The sequence below is a fragment of the Natator depressus genome, chromosome 7 (assembly GCF_965152275.1).
Source record: "Natator depressus isolate rNatDep1 chromosome 7, rNatDep2.hap1, whole genome shotgun sequence".
NCBI lineage: Eukaryota > Metazoa > Chordata > Testudines > Cheloniidae > Natator > Natator depressus.
In genome coordinates this window covers 95,895,339-95,922,531 of record NC_134240.1, presented here as the reverse complement: position 1 = coordinate 95,922,531, position 27,193 = coordinate 95,895,339, and the positions used below count along the sequence as shown (strand labels likewise).

The 27,193-nt window shown below is 38.4% G+C and overlaps 1 protein-coding gene across 3 annotated transcripts in view; it reads left to right on the top strand.

Annotated features, from left to right (window-relative positions):
• The window catches only part of INPP5A (inositol polyphosphate-5-phosphatase A), a 419,434-nt gene that overhangs the window by 284,759 nt on the left and 107,482 nt on the right, over window positions 1–27,193 (top strand). For all 3 annotated transcript variants that reach the window (XM_074959113.1, XM_074959111.1, XM_074959112.1), the window contains exon 9: window positions 15,583–15,667. In XM_074959113.1, coding sequence (XP_074815214.1) covers window positions 15,583–15,667 — 85 coding nt within the window. The remainder of the gene's footprint in view (window positions 1–15,582; window positions 15,668–27,193) is intronic.

The window sequence follows — 27,193 nt, the reverse complement described above, 5'->3', positions numbered from 1 at the left end:
AGATGTCATGATGGTATATCATTAAAATGTGACATTGCCAAAAACTGCCCTAACTCCCCTGTCTTTAGAAAAGAAAACCTTCAATTTTAGGTTGCACTACTACTGTGGGTTTGCATTCACATGAATTGCTCATTTTCAGAGAGCAGCCAGCCGCAGATCCGGACCTCCATAGTGAAATGATGGGCTGACTAGCACAAAAGAGGAGTTCTGTAAGAGCAGTGAATAATGGGAAACCCCTTTCATGGGCACTGCTAACCTTTTGGCAGCCACCAGCAAACTCTATTCTGATCTGCTGATTGGGGAGGACAATACACTGAAGCTCACTTTGAATGAATGCTACCACCAACAGTGTCCCCATTCAGAAGGTTTTGGGAACCATCTTTGACCATTGTCTGCCATCACTCCTTCAGACAGTAGGAAAAGGAAAAGTGAGAACATCTATAGGGGGAAAAGTACTTCTTTTCTTGGCTTTAATCTCTCTTTAAAGCTTCATAGATCTACATTTCCAGCTGAGCTACTGGAGCTATGCAGTGTCGGATAAACATAGAAGAGAGAGTTTTCAAGCCAGGCCTTTAAATCCCCTTATCTGCATGAACTAATAATGCAGATTTAGTGCTGTTAAAAACAGAGGCTGATAAGTCTTTTCCTCTAAAGCCTTTAAACTGCTAAAGAGCATTTAACTGCAATGCAGTTCAGACTCAGTGAACAATACTGAGAAGGAAAACAGTTTAATGAGCTAAACCTTCAGTGAATGAAACAGAAACACCTTCTCACAGTTGATGTAAGTTATGGTGGGAGTAAGTGAACCACAGTTCTGTCCTCTGTGTGCATCAGCAGTTCTGTGAATATCTTCATAAACATTAACTAACTACAACCTCCTTAATGTGGGGTTCAAATGACCACAAGATTCTCTTATGCAAGAATTAAAAGCAATAGATACAAGTAAAACTTAAGTAAATTATTTTAACGTTACAAAAGTCTTGTTAACCACATATATTATTTTATGCCAAAGCTTTAGTACATAGGCATGAAGCTTCTAAAATATCTTTAAATTGTAAACTTTTTAAAAATGAAAGTTGATGTTAAAGGTATCTAGAAATGTTTGCATGATTATGAAGTAATTCTGAATAAGATTTTTTGAATGCAAATATTTAATCTAATAATATTAGAATAGTAAACAGCTTATTTTGGTTTTAAAAAACAAAAAGAGGAGGCATAAGAATAATGTGGTGAGGAGAATATGCAAAGGGCAACTGGAGTATGTGTGTAATGTGTCATGTTATTTTTTACCTTTATAATTCAGTGACGGTGAGGAAGGCAGAATTATCATGGACTTTTTGTTGTAGACTATATAGACAAATCCTTTTCTCAGCATTTGCATGAATCCAGTCTAACTTCTTGGAGGTCAGTGGTGTTACTCTGGATTTACACTGATATAACAGAGACTGAATTTACTCCATATGCTTCAGAAGTGAACATCTGAAAGCTGCTTCCCTTCCCATATTGGATAACGTACTTGCCTAATCCTGCCCCTATCTTCACCGCAACTGCATCTTCATAACTTCTAAATGTTGGGAATTACGTTCATGTGTGAAATAGGGAGAGGAACATGTGGTTAACAGTGTAGATCACATGCTTCACTTCACACCTACATAAATATTTTATTTACGAATTAGTCTTTTTGTCTGCATGAAATTAGACTACTTTTGAGCCAAATCCTACAGCCCTGACTCAGGCAAAATTTTTGTCAACTTCAATAGGATTGTTGCCTGACTAAGGACTACAAGAGGGTGTTCTTTATGAGTATTATATGAGAGTTAAATAAGAATCAGCATGTGAGATAGTAGCTTGATGCTGGCGTTCTTGATGTGCCAACCTTTGAAACTTCCTGAAATTATCCAGACCATTCAGATCCATGAAATGAGCTTTTTTTTTTTTTTGAAAGTGACAGTGCTCTTCTGTTTTCCTTTTGAAATGTTGCCTGGCCTAGTTCAACAGAAACATTTTTACATTACAACTGTGAAATCTTGGCATAAAGCACCCCTTTGTGCCCTTCATTATTTTCTCACAAATATAGTCCATTGTCACATAGCTGAAGTTAATTTGATCAACATTGGGACATTTAACTTTTATGTCCGGTCAAAGGAGCTGTTTCATGCTCATTTTGGGTATTCAAAAGAAATGATTGCCAGAAAAATAATGTTACTATTAACAATTCAGAGCAATTAGTTTCCCAGGGAGAGGCGATGTGATGCACAGGCTTCACACAACTATTCTTTGTCATTTTATGGATGCTCATCAGTCAACTGTCACATCTTCTCAAAGACCCCTCCAATCTAAATGTTTCTCTTTGGGCTTTTCCCAGAACTAGCAGCTGAATGAGGAAAAGAAAAGCCACTTCGTTTCTAGGCAAAGGAAAACTTCATTCTAAAGATCTGGGTCATTTGAGAAAATTCTAGGAGTAGCCCACATCATTTTCCCCCAGTTTTATTCCATCCATCTCGTTTTTACAATACTTATTTTAACAAGTGAATATTCCAACTGCAATCATGGCATTTTCAAGTTTATAATGAAATTTGTGATGTGCCCAAATAGAATGTAGTCCCAAGGCAAATAAGCCTTCCGTTCAAATATCTTCTAACCAGGGTTAACATCCAATGTCACATTCAGAAAAGCAACTTTTCATTAAACACATTGGGTCCATCTCATTAATATTCAGTCTCTTCTCCCTCCCGCTCTTTAAACTAGGGTTAAGTGCTCTCAAAATTAGTGTGTTTGTATAATATGTTCCACAAAGAATAAATCCAGCAAAATTATCTTGTTACTTTCAACCTGTCAGATAAAGTCAAAGGCTGGGGGCTTTTTCCTGCTGTTTTCCCACTGGCTCAGCCTTTTACATGTCTGACACCATCGGGCAGAAAATTAACTAATGAGTATTGCTTACATAACATGTACACATGGTTTTTGAATTTAAATTGGGTAGTATTTTTAGGGGTTTTTTGCATATTTATTACATAATTTTACAAAGTTAATTTTTCAAATGGGAAACATACATTTATATTTTTAAGGATATATTCAGACCAATGGCATGTGTTTGTATAGTAGATGAAGCACGAGATTTTAAAATTTAGGGAGACATTCTTTGACCCTCCCAGATTATACAGATTTGTTTTCACCACTGAGTCATTTTATTTATGTATTATCAGTGTTTTCTGCATATATGGTGGAGGACTGACTTAGTGGCTCCTTTTCTCCTACAGCCACTGAGCAATGCTTCCAGGCTGAGGTCATTGGAAGGGTAACGGTGGCAAGTTTCTGCCACATCTTGTACCCACCCTGTGAATAAAAAGAAAACTTCAGTGTGTCTATTTGGAGAGACAGTGGCCATTGTAGTGTTATTTAATCTTCTCCTTGTAATGTTGGTTACCTAACTAGGACACGCAATGTCTATCCTCTGATCACTTCTAACTATATCACAAAAAGCAAAGGTATGTTTTGCATTTCTAACTTTCGTGAGGTAGTAGAACAAAATCCCATGCTGGAATATTCTGCAGGTCATTTTATGGCCCAGTTTCCAGGTACGTTTTTTATTAAATGGTCACAGTGTTTTTTTGTTTTACCCAATCCTTTAATATATCATAGGGTAGCTATACTTACTATGTGTATTAAGACATACAGTTCTAAGAGTCTATTTTCTATCAATGAGTAAATATAAAGATTATTAACACTGTGAGTTTCACAAATTATTTGGAAGAGTTTTAATCTCCTATGACATAACAGGGAACTATTAAAAAAAAAAACCAGTTTCTAGAATTTCTTGATCCATATGTGTTATTTTATGGTAGAATCTCCTTCCTTAGAGGTTTTTAAGGTCAGGCTTGACAAAGCCCTGGCTGGGATGATTTAACTGGGAATTGGTCCTGCTTCAAGCAGGGGGTTGGACTAGATGACCTTCTGGGGTCCCTTCCAACCCTGATATTCTATGATTCTATGATTTTACATCTGATGAAGAGCAAGAGAATTTCCTTATAACTTAACCTCAGTGTAATAGAATTGTGTTCTACTGTAGTAAAATTGATAAGTACTTACATCATTATACATGGCTGCTATTACATTAGGTGAATGTCAGTGTCAGGTAAGATCATGGTTTTGTCAATATAATGAAAATACCAGTCAAACTAGAAAAAGTCACAATTTTCCAGCTCTAAAAATTGATTTTTATTGCTCTTCTTGTAATCCTTTCTTTGGATTAAATATTTATTATTGATGTGGTCTTTGTTTTAATCTTAATAGCTACTGACATGGTAATTAATTAAAAAATAGAACATTTTTTGCCCAAATGGCACTATATTGAAATTAAAAGTGAACATCACATATTAGTTAAACAGCCCTGGCAAATGCCTTGAGTATTAAGATGATTGCCTTATTCTTGACAACTCCTTTCATCTTGTTGTTTTCTGCTTGACCTTTTGAGATGTTTTGATATTATTAATAGGTTTTAGCTATTATATCAAAAAGAGTAGGGCACAGAGATGTGATAAAGTTCAGCTTTTTAATGACAATATTACCACATTTTGGACATGCCACTGAAAGCACTTACATTAGGTCTGTTTAGCTACACTTAGACTGTCACCTGTTAACTTTTCTTAAAAATTAATGATTACTTCTTGAATCTAGAAATCTAGCGGTCCTTTTTTGTGGATTCCTATAGAAAAATATTTAAGGAGGAGGTGGCCAATGTAAGTTCTAGGCTGAAAGTTTTTTTAAAAAAAAAAGTGAAGGTGGGATTGATGGGAATAGGAGCCTAAAGGCCACATGTCTGGTGCTGTGTTAGCCAAACCTTAATTGTCTCTGGTGGCTCAACCTTCAGTGTCCTGGCCAGGCTGTGATAGTGTAACAGAGATTTCACTGTCGTTGTTCCTTTGCTTTCCACCAGAAGTCACTATAGGAGTTGTTATTAGGACTCATTGGAATTTAAATATAAATAGAAGTGAAAAGTATATAATTTAATGCTCCATTACTGTTTTCTCTTTAATCTGATTGGGAACCTGATTCTGATTGTTAAATACTTATCAGTGGTTCTGTCTCCTATCCAGTAACCTTTCTGTGACCTTCACTCTAACACTACTCTGACTCCCTTTCTAGTTGCTGTGAACACTGGGGCTTCAGTGTCTTGCATTGCACATAGCAAGTATGCAAACTTCCCTATTGTTTCAACCTCTGCAATGCTTTCTGAACACTTCAGTGATCAGACTAAATGTGAAAAGGTTTTACCCCAGCATGCACAGACATATTTCAGCATTATTTTAATAGTTTCAAATTGAAATAGATCCCTTCTGGCTCAGAGCTCTAGTGAGATTAACAGTAAACACAATGAATGTTTTAACCTAAAAATTGAATACCACAGTTACTCAGTTAGGTTGTACTGCTATCTACCACCCCTATGCTGCTTATTTCTGGTTTTAAGATCCCTTTTATTATGACACTATGCTATATAAATATACTTACAACATACCTCTTTATCAACAACTTTATTTATGGATGTTGAGCTGCATTTTGTGTAAGCTGTCTTACTACAGTCCTCTAATTTCACATGCACGATGTGCCTTTGAAAATGCTAAAATGATCACTTTAAATATATTTTGAATTACTTTTATAATTCTGAAAAAGAAAAGGAGTACTTGTGGCACCTTAGAGACTAACCAATTTATTTGAGCATAAGCTTTCGTGAGCTCACGCAAGCTTATGCTCAAATAAATTGGTTAGTCTCTAAGGTGCCACAAGTACTCCTTTTCTTTTTGCGAATACAGACTAACACGGCTGCTACTCTGAAACCTTTTATAATTCTGTATTTCTCACTACCTCTGAGTTACCACTATATTAGCAGGTCTATAGCTTGCTTAATACGCAGACCAAACATTTTGTTACTGATTTCTTTAGTACTATAAGCTACTTTATTGATGCAAGAGCTATTTTGTAACTATTTTTCTAAATATATAAATATTTTTAAAATGTTGTTTTATACTACTAATTCCTTTACATGTATAATACACACAAAATACACCAATTCTAGTGAGATTGTTCACTACCCAGAAAAATAGGTAAATTTTAAGGGGTATCCACAGTTCCGTATTTGTTTCTATCCACTTTTTGTTATGATTAAAAATATGCTCCTTAAATAACATTTTTGACCCTTGGATTGTTTCTTCCCAAGAAATGTGACAATACCCTTTCATCTCTTCTCCATCCTCAGTTCAGCCAGTTTGGCAGAGCTATGGGGGAAAAGGATGGAGGAAGGTTGTTTTGTTTTGTTACTGTTTTTTAAAAAAACAAAACAAAACCCTCTTTTCAGTCGTGTCAAGCTAGGATAAATTGGCCAGGGGAAGCATGTTTATAGACTGTGTGAGGAACTTTGTCTTTGTGTGGGAATGTTGGTGACACTGTTATGGTTTGCCTGAATGAACTGCGATGACGCGGCTAATAAGGTATCCTGCTGAGTGCCACCGCAGGACTTTCTCAGACCTCCCACTTAATTCTATTCAGCTCCAGCTCAGTGTAGCTAATTTTTCCCATTCCCTCAATTCTTTAGGCCCCCTTACAAACAGAAAAGTCAACTTTCACACCGAAGGCAAGATAAGTGCTTTAGGAAATAATCGTGTAAACAGAATGTTACCTTCTGACCTGCTGCTGATACCTTGACTTGGGACAAAACCCGCCAAGCTATTGCATTAGACATGGCTATTAAAGGAATAATGCAGCTGATCCTCCTTACAAAGTACCCTGAGAAATGGTTTAGCCAAATCACTCTGCCTCTTGTCACACTGAATTATGTTCAACTGCTTCCCCCACCACCAAATTACTGATATTTAGCTGTTTTTTCTCCTGTCCTTTTCAATGACAGTATGTTAGGGATAAGTGTGAAAGTAAAGTGAAAGTCAGTAATGTCCTATTATTTTCTGGCCTAACCTGAATGAATTGAGAACACATGTACAGTAGGCCTGATAACTTTATAAATGAGAGTAAATTTTATAAAAGTACTGTTGATCTTCACTAGAATAATGCATATTTTGAGTGACACTCAAAAATAAATCACAAAAGGATTTTAATTGCTTTTGACAATTTTGAATTGCTGATTTAAAAATAAATGTTATGAATAAACTGTTACTTGTGATACTTCATATTATCTTTGATTAATTACATAATTAGACACTTTGAGATTTTCAAAGCCACTTACGGGTTTTGGGTGCCCAGTTCCCATTCATTTTAATTGCAAGTCCTAATTCCCTAGGCAACTTTAATCATCTCAGCCTTTGTGCCTTTACTTGATTAATAACGGTAGCCCAAATTTAGGACTTGGTTCTGCAAATATCTATGCATATGAGTAACTTTACTTGCCTATGGAAGTGCTTGCAGGATCGAACCCTGAGGGTATGTTGACTGCATAGTTGACTCAGGCACTCACTCAGGTTTGGTCCCTAACCTGATCCCAGCCACACACACAGCCCTCTGGCTTGAGTTTGCTGGTGCTCTCAGTACAGACAAGTGCACTTGTCTGGGGCTATAGGCTAAAGCCTGAGTGTCAACCCACTCACTTTGCAGTGGGATGTAGGCTAAAACATTTGAGTGCTGATGGTCCTCAAGTGCCTTCCAACAATTCTCTTCCTGTGTCCAACAGACAGAAAAGTTCTCCCACAATTCACTGGGAAAGAATCATAGAATGGCTCAGCTTACCGCAGTGCCAAGAACCATGATTTATGACATGGTGACACATAGGAATGAGTGCAGCACTGGTATGGATTGGTCCCTCCATTTTACTTTACCATTAATACAAGAAGTGTAGGGCTTTTATATGAAATTAAAAGATCTATTCATTTGGAAACAGTAAAAGGAAATACTACTTTGTTTGGCATTTAATATCTTGTGACTTCAGTGCCTAATAAGGTCATCACTGAGTCCCATACTGTGACTGGACTAAAAGAAGAATGGATAATTGTATGCCCACTAACATTTATAGCTCTGAAAATTTAAAAAATGAAGGGTGATCAAATATTAAGCATAAGCGGATTACCCAGGTCATTCAGTAAATTAAGAACAAAATTAATTTACAGTTGTGTTCACCATGAGCTTGTATGTACAGTGACCCCTGTTTATAACATTGAATAAGGTTGACATTATTAGAAATGTTATTCTGGTATCTAAAATGAACAGAGTCATAATATGGATCTAGTGTATGATGTTAGTACATACAAAATTATTTGCACTTAAGAACTGCCTTGTGGAGCAAGAGCAATGCATTTGTGACCAAATGATTATAGCAGTGAAAACGTTCTCCCACCCAATTCAAAGAAGAAACTTCTCTTTTGTAGAGGGAATGGCTGTAGTCTTTTTGGAGAGCTTTCTGTGGTCTTCTTATTCAAGGGTTACCACAAACACAACTTAGAACTTGATGGATTTTAGTTTGCTCTTTTATGTAAAACTGAAAAAAAAAAAACTTTGTAATTCTCTGCAGCTGTCACATTTTTGTTCACTGGTCTGCTGTCCCATATCCTGCCATAAACTGTTAAAAAAATAAAACTGTCCAGCAAGACCTAAAACTTGCAAGAATGTTAGGGTTGTTTTTTTTATAATCGGATACAGACAGCAAATAAAAGCTACATGAAATAGCACTAGATCCTCCCACTAAGAAACATTAAATTAATGCTAGTGACATGGGTTGGCTGCTTTCTTTTTACATGATTCAGATTTATCACTCCATTGGGTGATTCATTGCAACCTTTTAAAGGATTATTTGATTCATGGCATGTTCAAAGGAAATTGTGATAATGGCAAATACCAAAGTACAATAAAACAACTTCTAAAGCTCTCCTATCTTGTTTGAAAAAAACAAAACATCTGCTATTCCTCCCTTGTTGGGGAGAAGAAGGTGGTTTCTCATTTCTCCATGTATTTGACACTTAATGAACTGCATAAATTTATAATTGTAACTGGCAGGACCAAGAGGAATGGAACATTTTTCAGAGATGGTTCATTCTAGCCCAAACACCTGAATTTTTTTTTCTGAGTCTGTACAAAACAATATTGTATATTGAGTTCTCATGCATTCTGTTGCAGTCTGATCCCTCTAATGCAGGTGTTGCTTCTTTCATTGACCAATGGAAGAGCAAATAATTTCCTTTACTATCTCTGCCTCTGTCAACTTGGACCCTGATTCTGCAATCTTAATCAAGAGGAGTAGCTTTTATGCCAGCAGTTCCATTGATTTTAATTGGGATGACTGACAGGAAAGTAAAGATTTCAGTATTAGGCCCTCGAGGTAGCAAGACTACTGAAGTCTCTCTAGTATTCAGGTTTTCTTGGATAAAGGAAAAGTCTTCGTAGCCAGGGCACTTCTTCACATCTATATATTTTTAGTTTACCCATTTGAATCCTATTAAAAGTAGGTATGTGGCTATTAATCATTTTAAAAGGCTATAATGCCTACAGGTTCACAGATTCTCGTCTCTTTGGAAGTTAGAAGTAGAGTAAGCTTGGATGGAATTCTTAATTACCCTGGCAGGCACCAGTGTCTAAGGGAATGACCACAAAACTCAGGCTGTATATACACAGGCGTTTAAGCTGAAGCTTTTTGATGCACATCAGGAAACTCTCTATCTGGGTCACACCATAGTCTACATGCAGAATTCCTGATCCATTTTCAATTCACATCATGTGAACATACAGCAACACTTTGCTGTGAACTCAGAGTTTCGCATTCTCCAGGGGGAATCCCATGATTTGCTGCTGAACGGTGTGTGTCCTGGGATTGTTTTCACTGTGAACTGTGGGAAGTCAGGTTGGTTCACGTTTTTAAAAGAAATCGCATATTTCCACTGTCTCCATCCCATTTCTAGGTGGGCTCATGCCATTTTTGAATTGCTGTTGGCCAGCATGGACCCAGCGATGCTCCGCACAGCTATGATGACAAACACAAATATGCCTGGGCTACTTGGGCTGTATTATAGCTCTCATACCCAGATGGATTTGGCATTGGACTTTCGCACCAAGCAGATGATGTGGGAGCAGGAAGATACTCTGCAATGGTGGCATCAGGATAAGGCAGAAGAACAGGGGGACACCAAGCTGTTTCCAGGTCACCTACATAGTGTTCAGCGCCATTTCTGAGCCCAGGAAATCAGCGTGGATTGGTGGGAGCAGCTCGTTCTGCAGAGCTGGAATGACCAGCGGCAGTGGGAGAACTTCAGGCTGGGGAGGGCTACCTTTTTTGAGATCTGTGCAGAACTGACCACAAAACTGCAGCGACAACATACGAACAATACAATCCGCCATCACCATGGAGAAACTAGTCACCATTGCCATCTGGAAACTGGGGCCCCCAAAATGTTTCCAGTCTGTAGCCAATTTTGGGGAGATCAGCTGTTTGGGCCATTCTCATATAGTTCTGTTAATGCCATTTACAAGGTGCTGTCTGTCTAGGTCATGAAGCTGGTAATGCTCAGGAGATTGTTGATAGCTTTGCATTGCATGGAATTCCCAAACTGTATTGGGACAAATGATGGAATTCAGGTGCCTATCATTTACCCTCTCTCCCCTCCCCTAGCCTTCTCCCCCAGCCAGGGCATAGAATTTATAAGCAGATAGGGGTATTTTTCCATGGTGCTCCAAGGACTGGTGGACCACCATGGAAGGTTTACAGACATAAATGCCACGTGGTCTGGGAGGGTCCATGATGGCAGGATCTTTCAGAACTCAGTACTTTTTAAATTAATGGTGAACGGACTGTTTGCACTGTGGACATTAATGGTGTGGAGGTTGGTCCAGTTATTCTGGGAGACCTGACTTATCCCCTGTTGCCTTAGCTAATGAAGCCATAGAAAGGCCACTTTGACAGAGGGAAGGAACATTTTGACTATGGCCTGAGTATTCGTAGAATGGTAGTCAAGTGGGAATTTGCCTGTTTGTGTTAGGAACCAGGACGTAGGCGGTCTGGCCTAGTGGACACAGCAGGCATCCCGATCAGCTCTCTCTGCGTCTGCTGCTGCCTGGTTGGTTATTTTCACTTTCACATGGTGTCTGGTTGACTGGTCAGTCCATAACTCTAGTGTTCGTATCTTTGAGGTTCTGCTGTACTGAGATGGGTGACTAGGAGGCAGAGAAAGGTCTTATTCAAAAAGGCAAAGCGTAGACCAGCTTGATACTCTGTGAAGTTATGGTCCCCCCAGAACCACTGCAGGAGTAGAAGGGGCTTGCAAGCTGTACCAGGGGCATAGGGCATCCAGCCATTCCCTGTAACATGTGCAACAAAACAGCTATTTCTTAGGCTTAGGTCCTGCTATATTTCTCCTGAAGACTTCGGAGGAAGAGTGCAGAGAAAAACAGATAGGATCCTACAATGATTGTCAGCTACTATGTGAGTTACAGGGCTTTTGTACCTCAGCAGAGAGCAATGTAGTTTGTGCCTTGCCCGGACATGCAGTGTGCACTCATATCTCATGTAAACTACAAAAACCAACCACATTTCTTTTCCTCTAAGTCCTGTCTCAGTAAACGTTGAATTTTGCACAAATGAATGCTTCAGTTATTCATATTTGCTGCGGGAGGAAGGGTGGGAGAGTGGCACAGACTGCAGCTGCACCATGCTGGCAGGCACCATTTTGAAGCAGCAAAAGGGCTGAGTTAGGAGGGAGGTAGGAGCTCCTAGTTCACCTCAGCCAACAATAATAATATATAATACATTGTAAATATAAGTAATTACATGCCAAAGTTCCCTGCAGGGGATCAGATTCTTCAGTCTTGGCCTGGGTTTCTGGCTGGGCCTCGGGTTCAGCTGATGCAAGGCAGGAATTGAGGTCAGTAGTAGCAGGGCCAGACAGGGGCTGGCTTTCCAGCTGGCCATCATCAGGTTCCTGGGTCCCAAATGGATCTTAGCTGTCACGGGGCAGCTCCTTTCAGGCATCCTCCTGCTCAACCTCCAGTGGGTCTAGCTGGCCATTGTCTGGTTGTACTGTTGTTATGTAAAATCCTGTCCAGTTCATTAAAAAATGGACAGGTCCCATGTCCTCTACTCGATTGTCTCCTTTTATCCCTTGTTTCAATGTACTTTCTCCTGAGCTGCTTATTCTTTATCTGAGACTGATCAGTGTCCCAGTAGTGACCCCTCGCAGACATCTGCTTTGGAAAGTTCACAAAAAGGTCCTTAATCTTGTGGCTGACCGCAAGAGCTTCCTGAACCAATGCTTCTCCCCAGGTGGCGATGAGATCCAGCATCTCAGCGCGGCTTCGCGCAGTTGCACAAGGCATGTAATGGGGCTTCTTGAGTGCAATTGTGGTTGTATTGCCAGAATAATGATACACTGGGATCCAGGAGCAAATGGGCAAAATCTGGCTCCGCACCACCTTTTAAAGGAGGGAAGCATCATTCTGGACACTTGACACAAGGGCATGGCGGGCACACCAGTTACTAACAGGGACATGTTAGTAATGATCAACCTGCAAAGCATTATGAGATTGCCATTGGAGGCATGCAAAAGATGGTGTGCAACAATTGTGTGCACACACACAAAAGACGAAACTAATTCAATTTGAAGCAAACCTAGTCCACTTTGTGAGAAGACTCAAGAGTTTACAACAAATGTGGAGCTAGTGCACAGTGATGAGTTGTGTCATATGAATGCAAGCTTTTTCAAACCAGATTGACTTGATTTGATCACATTGACAAGCTCCAGAGGTCAGCTCTTAGCTGTGCCAACTGACTTGCTATGTCATCTTAGGCAGATCGCTTTACTTCTTTGCCTTGGTTTTCCACCTCTAACAGCGTACTACCACTTAAAAAAGACTACCCCACACTGACATTCGGAAGATGAAATTAGTTAATGTCTTCACAATGCTTTGAATATGTAAAATACAACACCAAGTGCTAAAGAAGGGCTCATATAAAAACTTTGGATCCAAACACCCTCCAATTTTGAGCAGGGAAGGTAAGGGGTAATTAAATTACTGCATCAGAATATAAGAATTGTACATCTTGGCCTCATTCTCTATTATTATTATTTTATTTATTTATTGTAATACTTTGCAACAGATAAAATAGGCATAAAAGTATGGAATAAAATGAACAAAGAGAAACAGTGATGTGGCCATTATCACCTGCATATTTTTCGGTAGGTAATAGTTTTGCTAAACAGTCTTCTGACCAGGTACAGTCAGTATGCCACCCTTTAAAATGAACATGTAATATCTACAACCTGTTAGTCTTATTTGTCCTGATCTTATAGTAAAATTTTGATTCCCTAAATTTATATGTAGTTATTAATTATATTAATTAATAACAAATTTTCAGCATTGGCAATCAGCTTTTTTGCCCATCAGTAACTGATTGGGATTTTTCTAATTAATTTAGCTATCAAAAGTTCTAACTGGCAATTTTTTGGCACAATGTGTTTATTTAAAAAATTGTCTTTGCATAATACAGTTACAGATTTCATCTTCATAATATCAGTTTGTTTTAAGAGGACTTCTTTAGACCTTGATGTCATTCCAGTGATATCTCTCAGCTTTTTGTCAGCAGTAAATGGCACCGAGCAAAGCCAAAACTGGGATATGAATCAGGAAAGTTGGCAAAGCAGACGGAGCTTTTCTTGTGTACAAATCGTATATCAGATTTTGCAATGATAGTGTGAGCAAATTGTGGTAATGTAAATGGTTTAACTTTTAAGTTCTCATTTTCCTCATAGTCCATGAGGGGACTAATCAAACTAATGTTATGTATAGGTCAAAACTGACAGGCTTTTCTTAATGGTTGGTTGCAGCTGACAGTGGATAGTATTTATTAATAGTACCTGCAATAATTTGTCAATTGAATGGAGGGTTTTGAGATTTTCTTAGCAGAAAAGGATAGCTCTTTGCAGGAGAATTTGCTTCAAATAATCACTGTCATAGGTTCAGTGTGCATGAGTTTTTCAGTGAAATAATATTGTTTATGTAATAGATTGCCATTGGGTAAAAATGTGGAGGGATACTTTACAAGCAAAGCAGTATCTCATTTAAAGACCCAGGTGTTTTCTTACTTTATAGCTTTGAAATGTCCAAATGGGGGTAATTTATTAAAACTTTTAAAGCCATTTTAAACAAATGTCTCCTATCTAGGCATTATAGCTCCAGAAGGCCACTTACTGTAGGTTTCTTTATAATTCTTTAACTATCCATGTGGGCCCTTACCTCCAGCTCAGTTGGGATTTCTGGCATCATCATGCTTATATATTTATTTACTTCCAGAGTACATTTACGTAGTGCCTTAGATCTATTGGTTCTTTGTTGTGCAGTGTGCTCCTAATATGGTATAAAAGTATTTTGTGCTTTTTGTCCAGTGATTTTTTTTCTAATTGTAGTCATAATATTCTGGTCAATTACTTCATGTCTTCACCAGTTGATAATAGGAGATTGATTAGTTGGTCTCTGTTCCCAAAATGAGGTGCTGATTCAATGACCGATTTACTTGATTTTATTCCACTTTGAAAGATTTGGCCAATACCAACATCTCTAGAAGCCTGTACAATTTTTAAAATTATTAAATAATAAACACTGACCTACGTTTTTAAAAAATCACTGAAAAAAGTAAATAAACAGCCACCCCTCACTCAGCTCCCAACTCTGATCAAAAGCCTGAGAAAAGATGTAAGCTTTACAACATATCCTGAATGTCATCTGTCTTGGTGATAGCCAATTCCAGAATCCAAAGCCTTCCAGTAAGAACATCTTCCTGCAGATAAGCAATTCTAAGGACTTTTAGCTCATATGTCTCGAATGTGATAATGGTACACAGAGAGGAGGTTTTTCAGTCAGCCATAACCTTGGCTACATAGGATTTCATAGATCAATATCAGGCCAAATAGTAACAAATAATACTTAGCACCTCTATAGCACTTTTCATCCATAGATCTCAAGGTGCTGAATAAATATGGGGAAACATTATGGACCTCTATTTTACAGATGTCAAACTGAAGCAACAGAGAGTTTGAGGCAGGTATTTTCAAAAGTGTCCATTAATTTTGGATGTCACAATTTTTAAGTGTTCACCCTGAGACACTTAGGAGCTGATTTTCAGAGGTGCTGAGCACCCCTAGCTCCCACTGGAGTTAGTCACTATTTCTACCATCTCCTCAGGATGCTTTCCCTGGCTTCTGAGCACCTCTTCACTTGTCTGGACTGAACTGCAGCTAGGTTACTCACATAGAAGCCCCTGTTTTAACTAGGGAAAGCAAATAAACCATACGCATATGGGTTTGAGGAAAAAGAAACAGAACTACATATCATCTGCATGCTTATAACAGTACAGACCAAACAAGCTGTTAATATATAGTGAAGTTTTATTCCAAATAAATTAATGCTGTTATTGACTGTTCACAAATAATTTTGCTAATGCTGTACTTAAAAGCGAAATGTGATTGTGAATATATAGCTTTTATTACAATATATTTTAACATTTTGCCATTACAATTCCAGGGATTTTTTTTGTAAAGGGCTTTTTTGTTTTTACATAGAAAGCTGCATAGACAGCAGTTAATGTATTTTTGTCTGCCTTTTCAGAATTAGAGATCAGCGGTTTGAGAAGGTTTCATATTTTGTGTTTGGAGATTTCAACTTTCGACTGGATTCCAAATCAGTAGTAGAGGTAGGACTTACTCCTTTCTTCATCTCTGGGCGCTATCTAAGGGTTTTCATTTCTAAAATTGTTTCCCTTTGGAGAGAAAAACAGAAAATAACTTAAGAAAGCAATCTTAATGTTGACATCAAACTTGCCAAGGAATACTTTTAGGGGCTTTCAACATGAACATCTAACAGGTAACTCAAAATTATTATTGAAAGAATTTTATTAAATGATAAAGTAACATCACTGAGATAGCAAAAGGTACTAAAGGTTTTCAGTCTCCCAAGAATACAATTGTATTATGATGATCAAACCTGTTGGAACACCAAGGTTGTTATTTATGCCATTATTGTGAAAAAACCAGGTCGTTTTTGTCCAAAAAGGCAATGAAGGTTCAAGAAGCTATAGTGTTAGGATTCGCATTTCTGAGGATCAAGAGGACTCGTTTGCTACCTGTAGAATGTTCATTTGCCAGCCAGTGATTCTCTCAGTTCAGGGAGTTTTAAAATGGACCTCAAACATGATGAATTTACTATAATCACTATGGGCCAGATCTTGGCAATTCCACTTCCACTGGGGCAAAGCCCCAAATGCAGCTGAAACACTACATTTCTATTGTGTGGGGGAGCATACTGTAAAGAGCACATGCAGAGGGACTGCACTGAAGACTATTGCTCTGTGATTGTCTTCTTTACTGGACAGCAATTCCCTAGGGGGAATTGCAAGTGTGATCAGTGGGACTTATATTTTGACCAAAGTCCCAGGGCTGCAGGATGAAGAGGGAGGTTTCTGTTCCCTAAACTGCTGCTTTGGTCATTTGTGCAAAGTACTTTCAGCTGGGCTTTGTGCATGAGGCCAAAATTTCATTTTAAGCTTGTGTCTGTTCTTATTGCTATATCTCATAAAGACTAATTCCTATTTGGCTTTATTTTTTTAAGCTAAATACATGTTGTTTTGCATGTGTAACTAATGAGGAAAATGATATAATGCTAGAGATATTTCATAAACTTCTATGACAGAATTCCACAAAACCCACAAACTCTGTGAAAATATTAATAGCTGACATTTATGCAAACTTTTGTGATATGAGCATCTCAACATGGAAATATGAACAGAAGATGTATCTGAAATCAATGAGAATACAATAAACCTTTTTCACAAGTTGAGATTACCTTGATTTACCTGGATCTGAGCTTTAGCAGTAGTCCCAGGTTTAACAACTACTTTATTCTCCTGTTTACCCTCTTTAAGTCTCAGAGGTATTTTAGTGTTCCTTTGGCATCCTTGAGGGCAAGTATGCATCTTCTAACCCAGGGGTTCTCAACGTTTTTCTTTCTGAGACCCCCCCCAACATGCTGTAAAAACTCCATGGTCCACCTGTGCCACAACAATTGTTTTCTGCATATAAAAGCCAGGGCTTGCATTAGGGGGTAGCAAGCAGGGCAACTGCATGGGGCCCCACACCGCAGGGGGCCCTGCGAAGCTAAGCTGCTCAGGCTTCAGCTTTAGTCCCGGGTGGCGGGACACAGGGAGAGTGTGGCTTTGGCTTTCTGCCTGGGCCCCAATGAGTCTAATACCAGCTTGGAGAACACCCTGAAACCTGCTCACGACCCCCCAGGGGGTCTCGGACCCCTGGTTGTGAACTGCCGTTCTAACCCAAAGGTTGATACTTTGTGGTTTAAGCAGCAGGAAGTACTGTGTCTCTATGCTCAAAGTCAAGGTACCTTTGCCTAGAGATGCAATGCATTCCCCATTCCTCATGTGATTAGTCCCTACTCTGATGAAAAATCGGGGTGTGTCACATGGCAGCACAGTATAGAGAGGTGGAGTTTAGATAAACCTTCATCTTTTTATTCACTGCAATCATTTTTAACTGTAGTTAAATGTTTTAATTGAAGTGTAATTGGAGTGAAATGGAAGGACTGATTCAGAATATGCAATTTCGTATTGTCTATGTTAAGGATCCCATCTTTGTCTGTTACACTGGTACTACCCCAGTAACTTCCATATTTACAGAAAGAAGAAGTAGGCTATAGAATCATCTATTTGGGAGTAGTCTGTGCTATTTTTTTACTTTGCTCAGGGTAAACTAATGTAACTGAGAGGACTTGTATATGAGAAAACATCTGTCAATCAATCTTCAGCAGTACTGTATATAGGACTTTATCCTGTGAGGTGCTGAGTACCCTCAGCTTCTACTGTTGTCAATGTAATCAATCAGGATTGAGCCCATAATGAATACTTTCTTAATTTGCTGATTTTTATTAAGATTTTAATTAACGTAACTACATTTGGATTCAATTAGAAATATTACAAATAGCTCACAATTTTTTCGGAAGTATGCATGTGTATATTAGATACAAGTATTATATTTCTTTATATGGTGTCTTCTACTTACAAGATATGAAAACTTATCAAAATCCACTCTTTAAAGAAGTAATTAGAAAAAAGGCTGAAGTTTTCTCTTCCTTTTTAACTAAAGTGGAATTGGAATTTTTTTCCTTTAAAAATGTATTTCTGTGTCAGTATGAGAAACCCAGGTTCAAGAGTGAAGCCTAGCTACTAGAAATGGAAAAGATCTAGCAGACTGTCTAATCTACCTGCTGCCTTTCTATTGCCCCAGCATCAGTCATGTATGGGATTATCCTTGCGGAATATTGTGTTCCTGTCTATCCTCTTTTTGAGTATCTACAGAGATGGAACTTCCACAAATGATCTTGCTAGGATATTCTATCATCTACACCTTCTTCCTGTAAAGTGTCTTTTCAAATATCAGATCTCAAAAGAGGGAATTATTATTTAGCATTAGAGTACAGAACTGGTAGTCAGGACTGCTAGGGTAAAATCCTGGCCCTCGGAGTCTTTGGTAGAATGGCACTAAATGGATATGAAGTGTAATTGATCATTATCCTAGCTGATAATATTATGTTTGTAAAGCATTTCAAAATGTTAAATGCTGTAAAAGTGCTAAGTTCGTATTAAATGAAGAGTAATGGTCAACCAACTAAAAATAACAAGAGTCTAAATTTAGGCAGGCCTCCTGGTGACATCATAAACCCAAAAAGTGAAGCTAGAGTGGCAGGTACAATTATAATCTTATGTATCATTTTGGTTTATTTTATTGATTAAATCACCTTTATGCTTGATTTTTCCATTAATTACTGTGGACAGGCAAATCCTGGTTTTTCAGTTCAAAATCTTTTAAAGAGATTCACTTCTAACAAAAGAAGTAATGACGCTAGTAATGGGGGACAATATGTGAATCATACAACAAATATGCAGTAATAAAAATGTTAAGAATAACCATCTTTAGTACCGGCATAACACTTTTCATCTTCCAAATGCTTTACAAACATTAATGTTTGCTACATATGTGCACCTAAGGTTATAGAAAAGGTGCAGTTTAAACATGAATCAAACTTTTTAATACTTTCTTTGTGGAAGAGCTCTTTTAGAAAAATTGCAATTGTTTTCTGTTTATTGCTTTATTAGACAACTAGTATGCCACATTGCCCTGTGCTGTATGATCATGTAATGAAAGATGCTTTTGAAACAGTGCATATGCATGCACAAGGAACTATAGTCAAAGTTGCTTTGAAAATTTTAGCTCTGAATTTCTTTACATATATACAATTCAAATCACAACCTTAACATTGTAGACTTTTGAGCTGAATATGTGATATGTACTGGTATGTCCATAGGATTTACAAGATTTAAGAACTGTCTATGTCTTGTGCAAATCACTTCATAGAACAACTGGCAAAATGTTACAGACATTTTGCCAGACATGGTGCTGGCAAAATGTCTGTAACACCATCTTGACACAGAGAGGTTGTTAATGAACTGATAACAGGTATACAGGATTCTGATTTGGAAAGATTTTGTGATATGGTGTAGGTTCTTAGAGGATAGACCAGAATCTGAGGTATAAACTGAAAGTGTTTAGTTATTAGTAACTTGTAATTAAAATGATTCCAAGATAGAACCTTAATTACTTGAGCTTGTGAAGTGTTTATCATGCTCAAAGATCCCCAATCACTTTACAAACTGACTTCTAAATATAACAGCCCTTTCCTGCAGTAGCCCCTAAATCTCATTGAAGTCAAGGGGAAGTGAAATGAGTTTGTCTTGGTCACACACCAATTCATGGCAGAGCAGGGAACAGAAACTGAGTAATTGTGATTCCCCAACCAGTACTCAATGTTAATGCAGTCAGATTTGACAAAATATTGCAAATGTATGGCAGGTTGAATTTGTGATTTGGTATCTAAAGGGAGCAGGATGTAATCTAGACTTGAACCTTTCAAGTAACAGGCTGGTGTCCTTTGGGTGTTTTGGATATATGCACATGCAAACATCTTAAGCATTAATTTGGTTGTCTGGAAGTCTCTAAAATGCTAGTGTTCTAAGGGTTAATCCAGGGTACTCTTATCCTTGTGTATGTTAGTAAATTTATCTCTGCTTTTTCTACTGACCTTTTCCCACACCTCATGAGACAGCAACTGCCAAGCACTTAGTTACTATAAGATGCTACAAGCAACAGATGCTATTTGTTAAGCTATAGGATATAATATCCAAACAGCAGCAGAATGTTGTATATTTCTAAAGTCTATCTCAACAGAGCCATTGAAAGAGGAGAGAGGAGGGCTACTTCAGATATGGACTCCTTATACCTAAGTACAGTGTGCTAAATCAGATGCCAAAATGTTGCTCCTATTAATTTATAATTAATATACAATAAATCATTAGTATATAATCCATTAAATGTTTTATGGGAACCTTAATCTAAAGCTTTATTGATTTATTTGCTAGGAAATTCTGCTTTACTGTTGTTTGAAGTAAACCAGGGGGAATCAATAAAACAGGGCTAAGCTTCTGGTGAGTCTGAGATCCCTGTGTGCATGAACCAGTGTGTCATCTACAGGGATAAACTGGCAAAAAAGAAATAGGATCTCAGTATCATAACAAACATAGCAAATACTGGAAAAGTGCAATTGTTTTACAATAGACTTCAATTATAGTACGAGTATAATCTATAGTTTAGCACCGTGATGCATAGTAAAGATAATTTTAGAAAAACAGCTGCTGCTTAGGCATATCATCTACTAAACTTTTCAATGGCTTTTTTTAATACTGAGGGAAGCTAACTGCAAGATTCCAATTGTGAAACCTAGTTTTGTTTGACCAAAGTGGGACAAAAAAGACAGAGCATCTGAAATCATAGACTATTATTTTCTAAAGCACATACATACATGACATTCCACACTACTTGCTGATTCGATCAGTTGGAGCTTCTTTGAGGGCAGGGGGGATGGCACAGCTTTTTTATTTATTTATTTATTTTTATTTTTAAAGATGCTGGTATTTTTTGGTAAATACCAAAAAATTTGGTATTTTGGGGGGCTACCTCTGAGATTGTAGCCAATCCTGTGCACCCGCACAGGGAGTTGAAGGTGTAAGATGCCCTGGCACTGGGTACGCAACATTAATTGCAGAGAGTGGGAGGGAGCTGTCTTTGTGGAATTGGTTGGGGGAGTGTGCGCTGCCTCTTCAGCCTGCAGGGGGACATGTTATAGGCAACAACATGCAGCCCCTTGCACAATGCTCATGGCAAAGCTATGATTTGACCAAAAGAATGTGAGAGCCACTTCATTAGCAAAAATGTTTGTTTCATAAACTGGCATTTGAAATACTTAAGTTACAATAAAAGGGAGATAACACTCAAGTGAGTTGGCTCAATACGAGTGAGTCCAAAATGGAAGGCCCCCATGATTATGAGGGAAATATACAAGATATGCTCATGCACAAGGTTTTTCATTTGGATTGCACTGACACTTTGAGTTACAAATCTTCTTAAAACAAGAATTTAAAATGTAAGCACTACCAGATCTTTAGTTATCGTGGCACTATGTTGCTGTGGCAATAAGCCACAAGAGTTTGTCTTTTAGCTGAAGCCTTGGTAAATCACCACTCTCGCTAACTACATTAACCCACTAAAGAATAAACATCACTTCATTGCTTTGTTACCCTGCACACCTAATCAATTGCTGGATCCACTAGACTACTGTTAATTGGTATCTACTTTGTCACAGTTCAGATAAAGTAGATGTAGATTTTAGCTCATTATTCTTTTAATCATAGCTGTTCCAGCTGTGTTTGCTCTAAACGGCATCATGACTTTCCTTATGTCAGTTCTGGGCTTAAAATAGTATTATTTTAGAGTTCCCTATAACCATATAATGGAAAGTACATCATATAATATTATAGGAATGATATGAGAGAAGGAACTAGAGAGTATTCTTATGGTAATATATAGCTTACAAATTGCATTATTTCTGGTTTTTGTCATCTGATCCTGAATATGCCTTTTTATTTAACCGTTGGTGAATTTTTAGCTGTCATGACATTGACAGATTGATAGCACCAACACCGTGTAAGTTTCCACTCACGTGTCAGCCAATGCACCCAAAATGACCTGCAACACCCACATGCATGGATAGTCTTGTGTATCTCCTTATTAGAGACTGCTAGATGTGCTGACTTGCTTTAGTGGTTTTCTGGTAAGGACACTAGGAACTTAAGGGCCCAATCCTGCAAATCATCATGTTCTAGGGTAGTTTCACTCATAGAACTATTCATGTAAGTGAAGTTAGCCCTTGTTCAGAAGGATTACTAAGAGTTTAGTATTAGGCTGTAAAAAGATGTGTCTTCTATAACAAGATGTCTTTTACAACAAAATAACTACATCCTTTTTACTCGTGATAAGTATCGGGGGTAGCCATGTTAATCTGTATCCACGAAAACAACAAGGAGTCCGGTGGCACCTTAAAGCCTAATAGATGCATTTGAGCATAAGCTTTCGTGGGTAAAAAACCACTTCTTCAGATATATCTTGTTGTTTTTACTAGTGGTGACACTGTTTTAGACTGAGGCCACCAGACTCAATTCTTTTGTACAATACGAGTATATTGTACCTTTTAAATGTAAATGTCTTACAGCTGCGCTTTTGAAAGAATACTTTTTTTAAGAAAACATTTTGTGAACGTTTTAAAAATATTTTGCTGACATAGCACTCTCTTTTACTGAAAATTGTCTAAGAGTCTTCTTTTTTTTTTTCCTAAAAGTGTTCCCAGCAGAGAGGCGGGAGAGTAGAATGTGTAGTGATTAATAAAATAGGTACAAGACAAAGTCTCATGTGTAATGAGTATGTTATATTTAGATCTGCTCAAGTTTTGTTCACTTTAAAATCTGATGTCTAATTCAATAATGTTTTTATGACAATCAATTATATTTAACTCATCCTCCATTTATAAATTTGGCCAACATGTAGTATTTATTGATAATAGAGTGGCAAAGCTTGCTTAGTAGGCTGATTTTTGAAAGGTCCGCATCTCCATTTGAAATATTTTACGGGTCCACAAAAGAAAAAAGGCTGAAAGCCACTGGTATAAACAGTAACAACAAGAAGTCCGGTGGCACCTTAAAGCCTAACAGATTTATTTGGGCATAAGCTTTCGTGGGTAAAAAATCACTTCTTCAGATGCACTTTTACCCACAAAAGCTTATGCCCAAATAAATCCATCAGTCTTTAAGGTGCCACTGGACTCCTTGTTGTTTTTGTGGATACAGATACTCGATGTAAACAGTGGCTTTTTTTGGTCATTTTTTCTGATGTTCTGCTGTTACCATGGTGATGGAAGTTAATAACACATCTGCATAGTGTAATGCTCCATCTCTGTACTTATCAAAAACGTGAATTGTGAATTTATTGCAATGTGTTATTACAAATGAGGATAATAATGTATTTTCTTTGAGACAAAATGCAAATTGCCTTGTAAGACTTAATAGCAATGGGGTTTGACTCTGAAAAAATCTGCAGTAACTGAAGGTATCATGTGGCTTGAAAATGAAACCTGTGCTAGAATGTTAGAACAGTTTTAAGAGTCCACAGTAAAGCCCCAGTCCTTGAAACACTTAATAGGCACCTGAGTAGTCAGCAGGACTAGTCCTGTGTTTAAAGTTAAGCCTATGCGTAAGTTTTTGTAGGTTCAGGGACTAAATGGGAACTGGATGACCATTAATTGAATAATAGATTAAAATAAGGACGATGAAATCTTAAAGCATGACATTTTAGGGCTAAGCAATGAACAAAACTTAGTAAGTAAAGTTTAGAGGGGAGGCACGTGAGGGATTTGATCACGAAAGTGTACGTTCTCTAATTTTGCACATGTAACAAAAATAAATGAAGTTAATATGAATGAATGAAATAGAACATCTCATTGGTCACCGTAAGTGAATTCTCTTCTGTCAATCACTGAGAGCAAGCAGCTTACTACCTTCTTCCTGCTGTGACTGTTGTAGACCACACAGGGTTTTACATTGTGACAGATCAGATGTCATTTTAAGCTCAGAATCTGGCATGCTTCTATACATATTTTATTAATTAAAACAACTAACCAGTGTCTAATGTGTTCCATCACTTTCAAAGATACTTCACTGCAGTAAATTTGGGAGTAGAATTGGTCCCATAAATCTTTCTTTGCCCCCCTAATTCATAAGGATATATGGAAGTGTTAGGGAAAAGGTCATGACCTCTGTCTGTAAATTTGTAAGGCTGCCTACACACTGGTGTCCAGTGCTAGCTGTCATTTTGTGCTTTTAACATGCCGAAATGCCCTTTCCCCTCTGTTTGTTAGAGCAGATGTTCTTGATTGATTTGCCTGGCATGGGGGAGGGTTTTCGCCCCCAGGGGTTTGGCTTTTCATCTATAGTTCTTCAAGCACTGAAGCAGGAAACAGGGAGCTTTCCATAAAGTGGGCAGTGCTCCTCTCTATGGAATTGCTAATCACGCTTTCTGCATGATCCGCCACCATAGTGTGTACCCTCAGATTAACTCCTGGTCCTGCAGAAGGAGACACAGTGCATTCTTTTGAGTTATCTTCAGGGCAGTAGTTTCAGTCTTGCCTCTAGAAGATACATTGCCTCTCTTACTTTTTTTTAGCCTCAAATTATTCAAGCCACAAGCTAGACCACTTTCCTTGTTTTGCAGTAGCATACCAGCCAGGAACTGCAACATCTCCTTCTTTCCTGCAGACACTCCAGGAACATGATTGTCTAATGAATGCTCATTGTTCCCTTTAGTGGATCAGTGGTAAAAATAGGCTACCTTACCATCTCCTGTTACTTCTAATTAGGTGAGCGAAGTTGGCATGTTGCCTTGTTTGTTTAGTCAACGCATTCCTTTCACAGGAGCAAGCAAAAGTTGGAACACTTTTCTATAATATAGGCCTCGATCTGGGAATATTGTCACCTTCATTGGGCAGCAGTACACTGCAGCTGGCTGTATTAAATCTCTCGGGATATCAGGGGTTCTTTCATAACTAAAAAAAAAATTATCCAACAAAAAGGTTGTAACAAGGTGGTCTGCCCCTTTAGAGGCTGGGGGCCTAGGGCCAGCCACCCTTGTTTGATATCAGACCCAGCTAGATAGAGGTCAGGTTTTCGATAAAGGACGGAGTGAGCTGGTTGGAAGGGAGGGTGCAGCAGGGAGATAGGTTCTTGCAGTTGCCCCTGGAGTAGGGGTCGAAGTGAAGGATGTGTCTTCCTTTCAGTATTCAGAAAGGCAAGGGGAAAGAAAAGCGTCTGTGAGCTGTAGCCTATGGTGCGGGCAGAACTGCTTTTTGTTTGAATGTTTTATCTAAGTTTGAAGAATAAAACTGTGCCCCAAAAGAGACTTGAGCACGTGAGTCCTTTGTGGGCAGGGGAGACAGACCAGGAAGCCTACAGCAGCCTACCAGTATATCTTCCCAGTCCCGGGTGTCCATCTTTGGTGATATAACCTGAGTTAGTATAGTAAGTGTATTTTGTCTGCTTTAGGATATAAACTTACCCTCTCTGAGTGAGACCCTCTGATACCTGATTCTCTAAAAGTTCCTTATATTTGCAGTAGAAACAAGAATGGTACCTATATTGCTTCTTCCCAGCCCCAACATTCCTTAGTACTGCTATTAATCTAATGAATAAGCAAAGCTTTTATAAGAAATAAAGTTCTCCTCATCCAAAGAAAAGACCATTAGGATAAACTTTTGTATCCACAATTTTTTTTCCTAGATGTGATCTCTGCCGTCCGCTTGTCCCAAGAAACATTATTACTTTCATTTTGCACTACCCCCAGCAGTAACAAAGTAGAATTTATAGTAAATTGAACATCAGAGGATGGGTAAGATGTCTGTATCATACATTAAAATTTATGAAAATAGTGACTCAAATGAACAACTCAGTGGTTTCCAAGTGCTATATACTACAATAGATTTAATGCTGTATCTCAAAACCCTGCACAAGAAGAATAAAAGCCCCTGAGCTTAAACTGAAACTTCATTCTAATACAGCTGTATCTCATAGGCAGGTGCCTCTGTGCTAGATTTCAGCAAAGAAACCATTTGAAAATACATGGACATTTAACTAAATTACTGAAATTTAACTAAATTACTGAAAAAGAGTGTTTTGAAAAATGAATACAAAAATCACATTGCTTTCAGTTGCCCCTCTTCCACACATTCATTCTGTTTGATTTTATATCATCTAATTGGAAGGAAGCAGAGACCTTGGCATCTTATCTGTCTGTTTAACTCATAGCACATTGTAGATACTATAAATAATAAAATCATTTTCATCAGATACGACAGTCTGTGTACAGTGTGGTCCTCCAGTTCTGAATTAAGAAATTGGTGGTTCCAGACAATACTGGCATCTCATTCTGCTCATGATTGTAAATTCAGGAGCCAGGGGAGGCAATCCAGATAGATAATTTGCTACTACTAGAAACATTTTCATCTCACAAACCTGGGTTTCCTACCATAAAGGCACTTCTATCTCACTTTCTATCCACACATCTTCTGTGATCTTCGTAGCAGAAGGACCAGTTTGTGGTTGCAATGGAATCACTTTCAACTGAGCTATCCAGAAGAGAATATAAATAAAGAACTTGTTTTCTCTTACGCCAAGCCAAAACCAGGAAAGTAAGGATAAACTTAGGTCTGCTTCTTTTAAAGATGTCACATTTTTAGAGCACTTTCCTTTTCAGTTGAATAACTAAACAAAGTGAAACTAAAAATGATACTATAAAAGCTCCCACTGGACAGCCCTGCATAGTGTTAAGGTTGCGAGGCATCTGGTTTTCGACCAGAATGCCCGGTCACAAAGGGACCCTAGTGGCTGCGGTCAGCACCATTGACCGGACCGTTAAAAGTCCAGTCGGTGGCACAGCAGAGCTAAAGCAGGTTCTCTGCCTGCCCTGGCTCCATGTAGCTCCCAGAAGTGGCCGGCATGTCTGGCTCCTAGGCTCAGGGGCCAGGGAGGCTCCACGCACTTCCCCATCCCCAAGTACCAGCTTCACAGCTCCCATTGGCTATGAACCACGCCCAATGGGAGCTGCGAGGGCAGCGCACGGCGTCCTCTAGCCCCTCTTTCTAGGAGTCGGACATGCTGGCCAGTTCCGTGAGATCCATGGAGTCAGGGCAGGTAGGGAGCCTGTCTTAGCCCCGCTGCGCC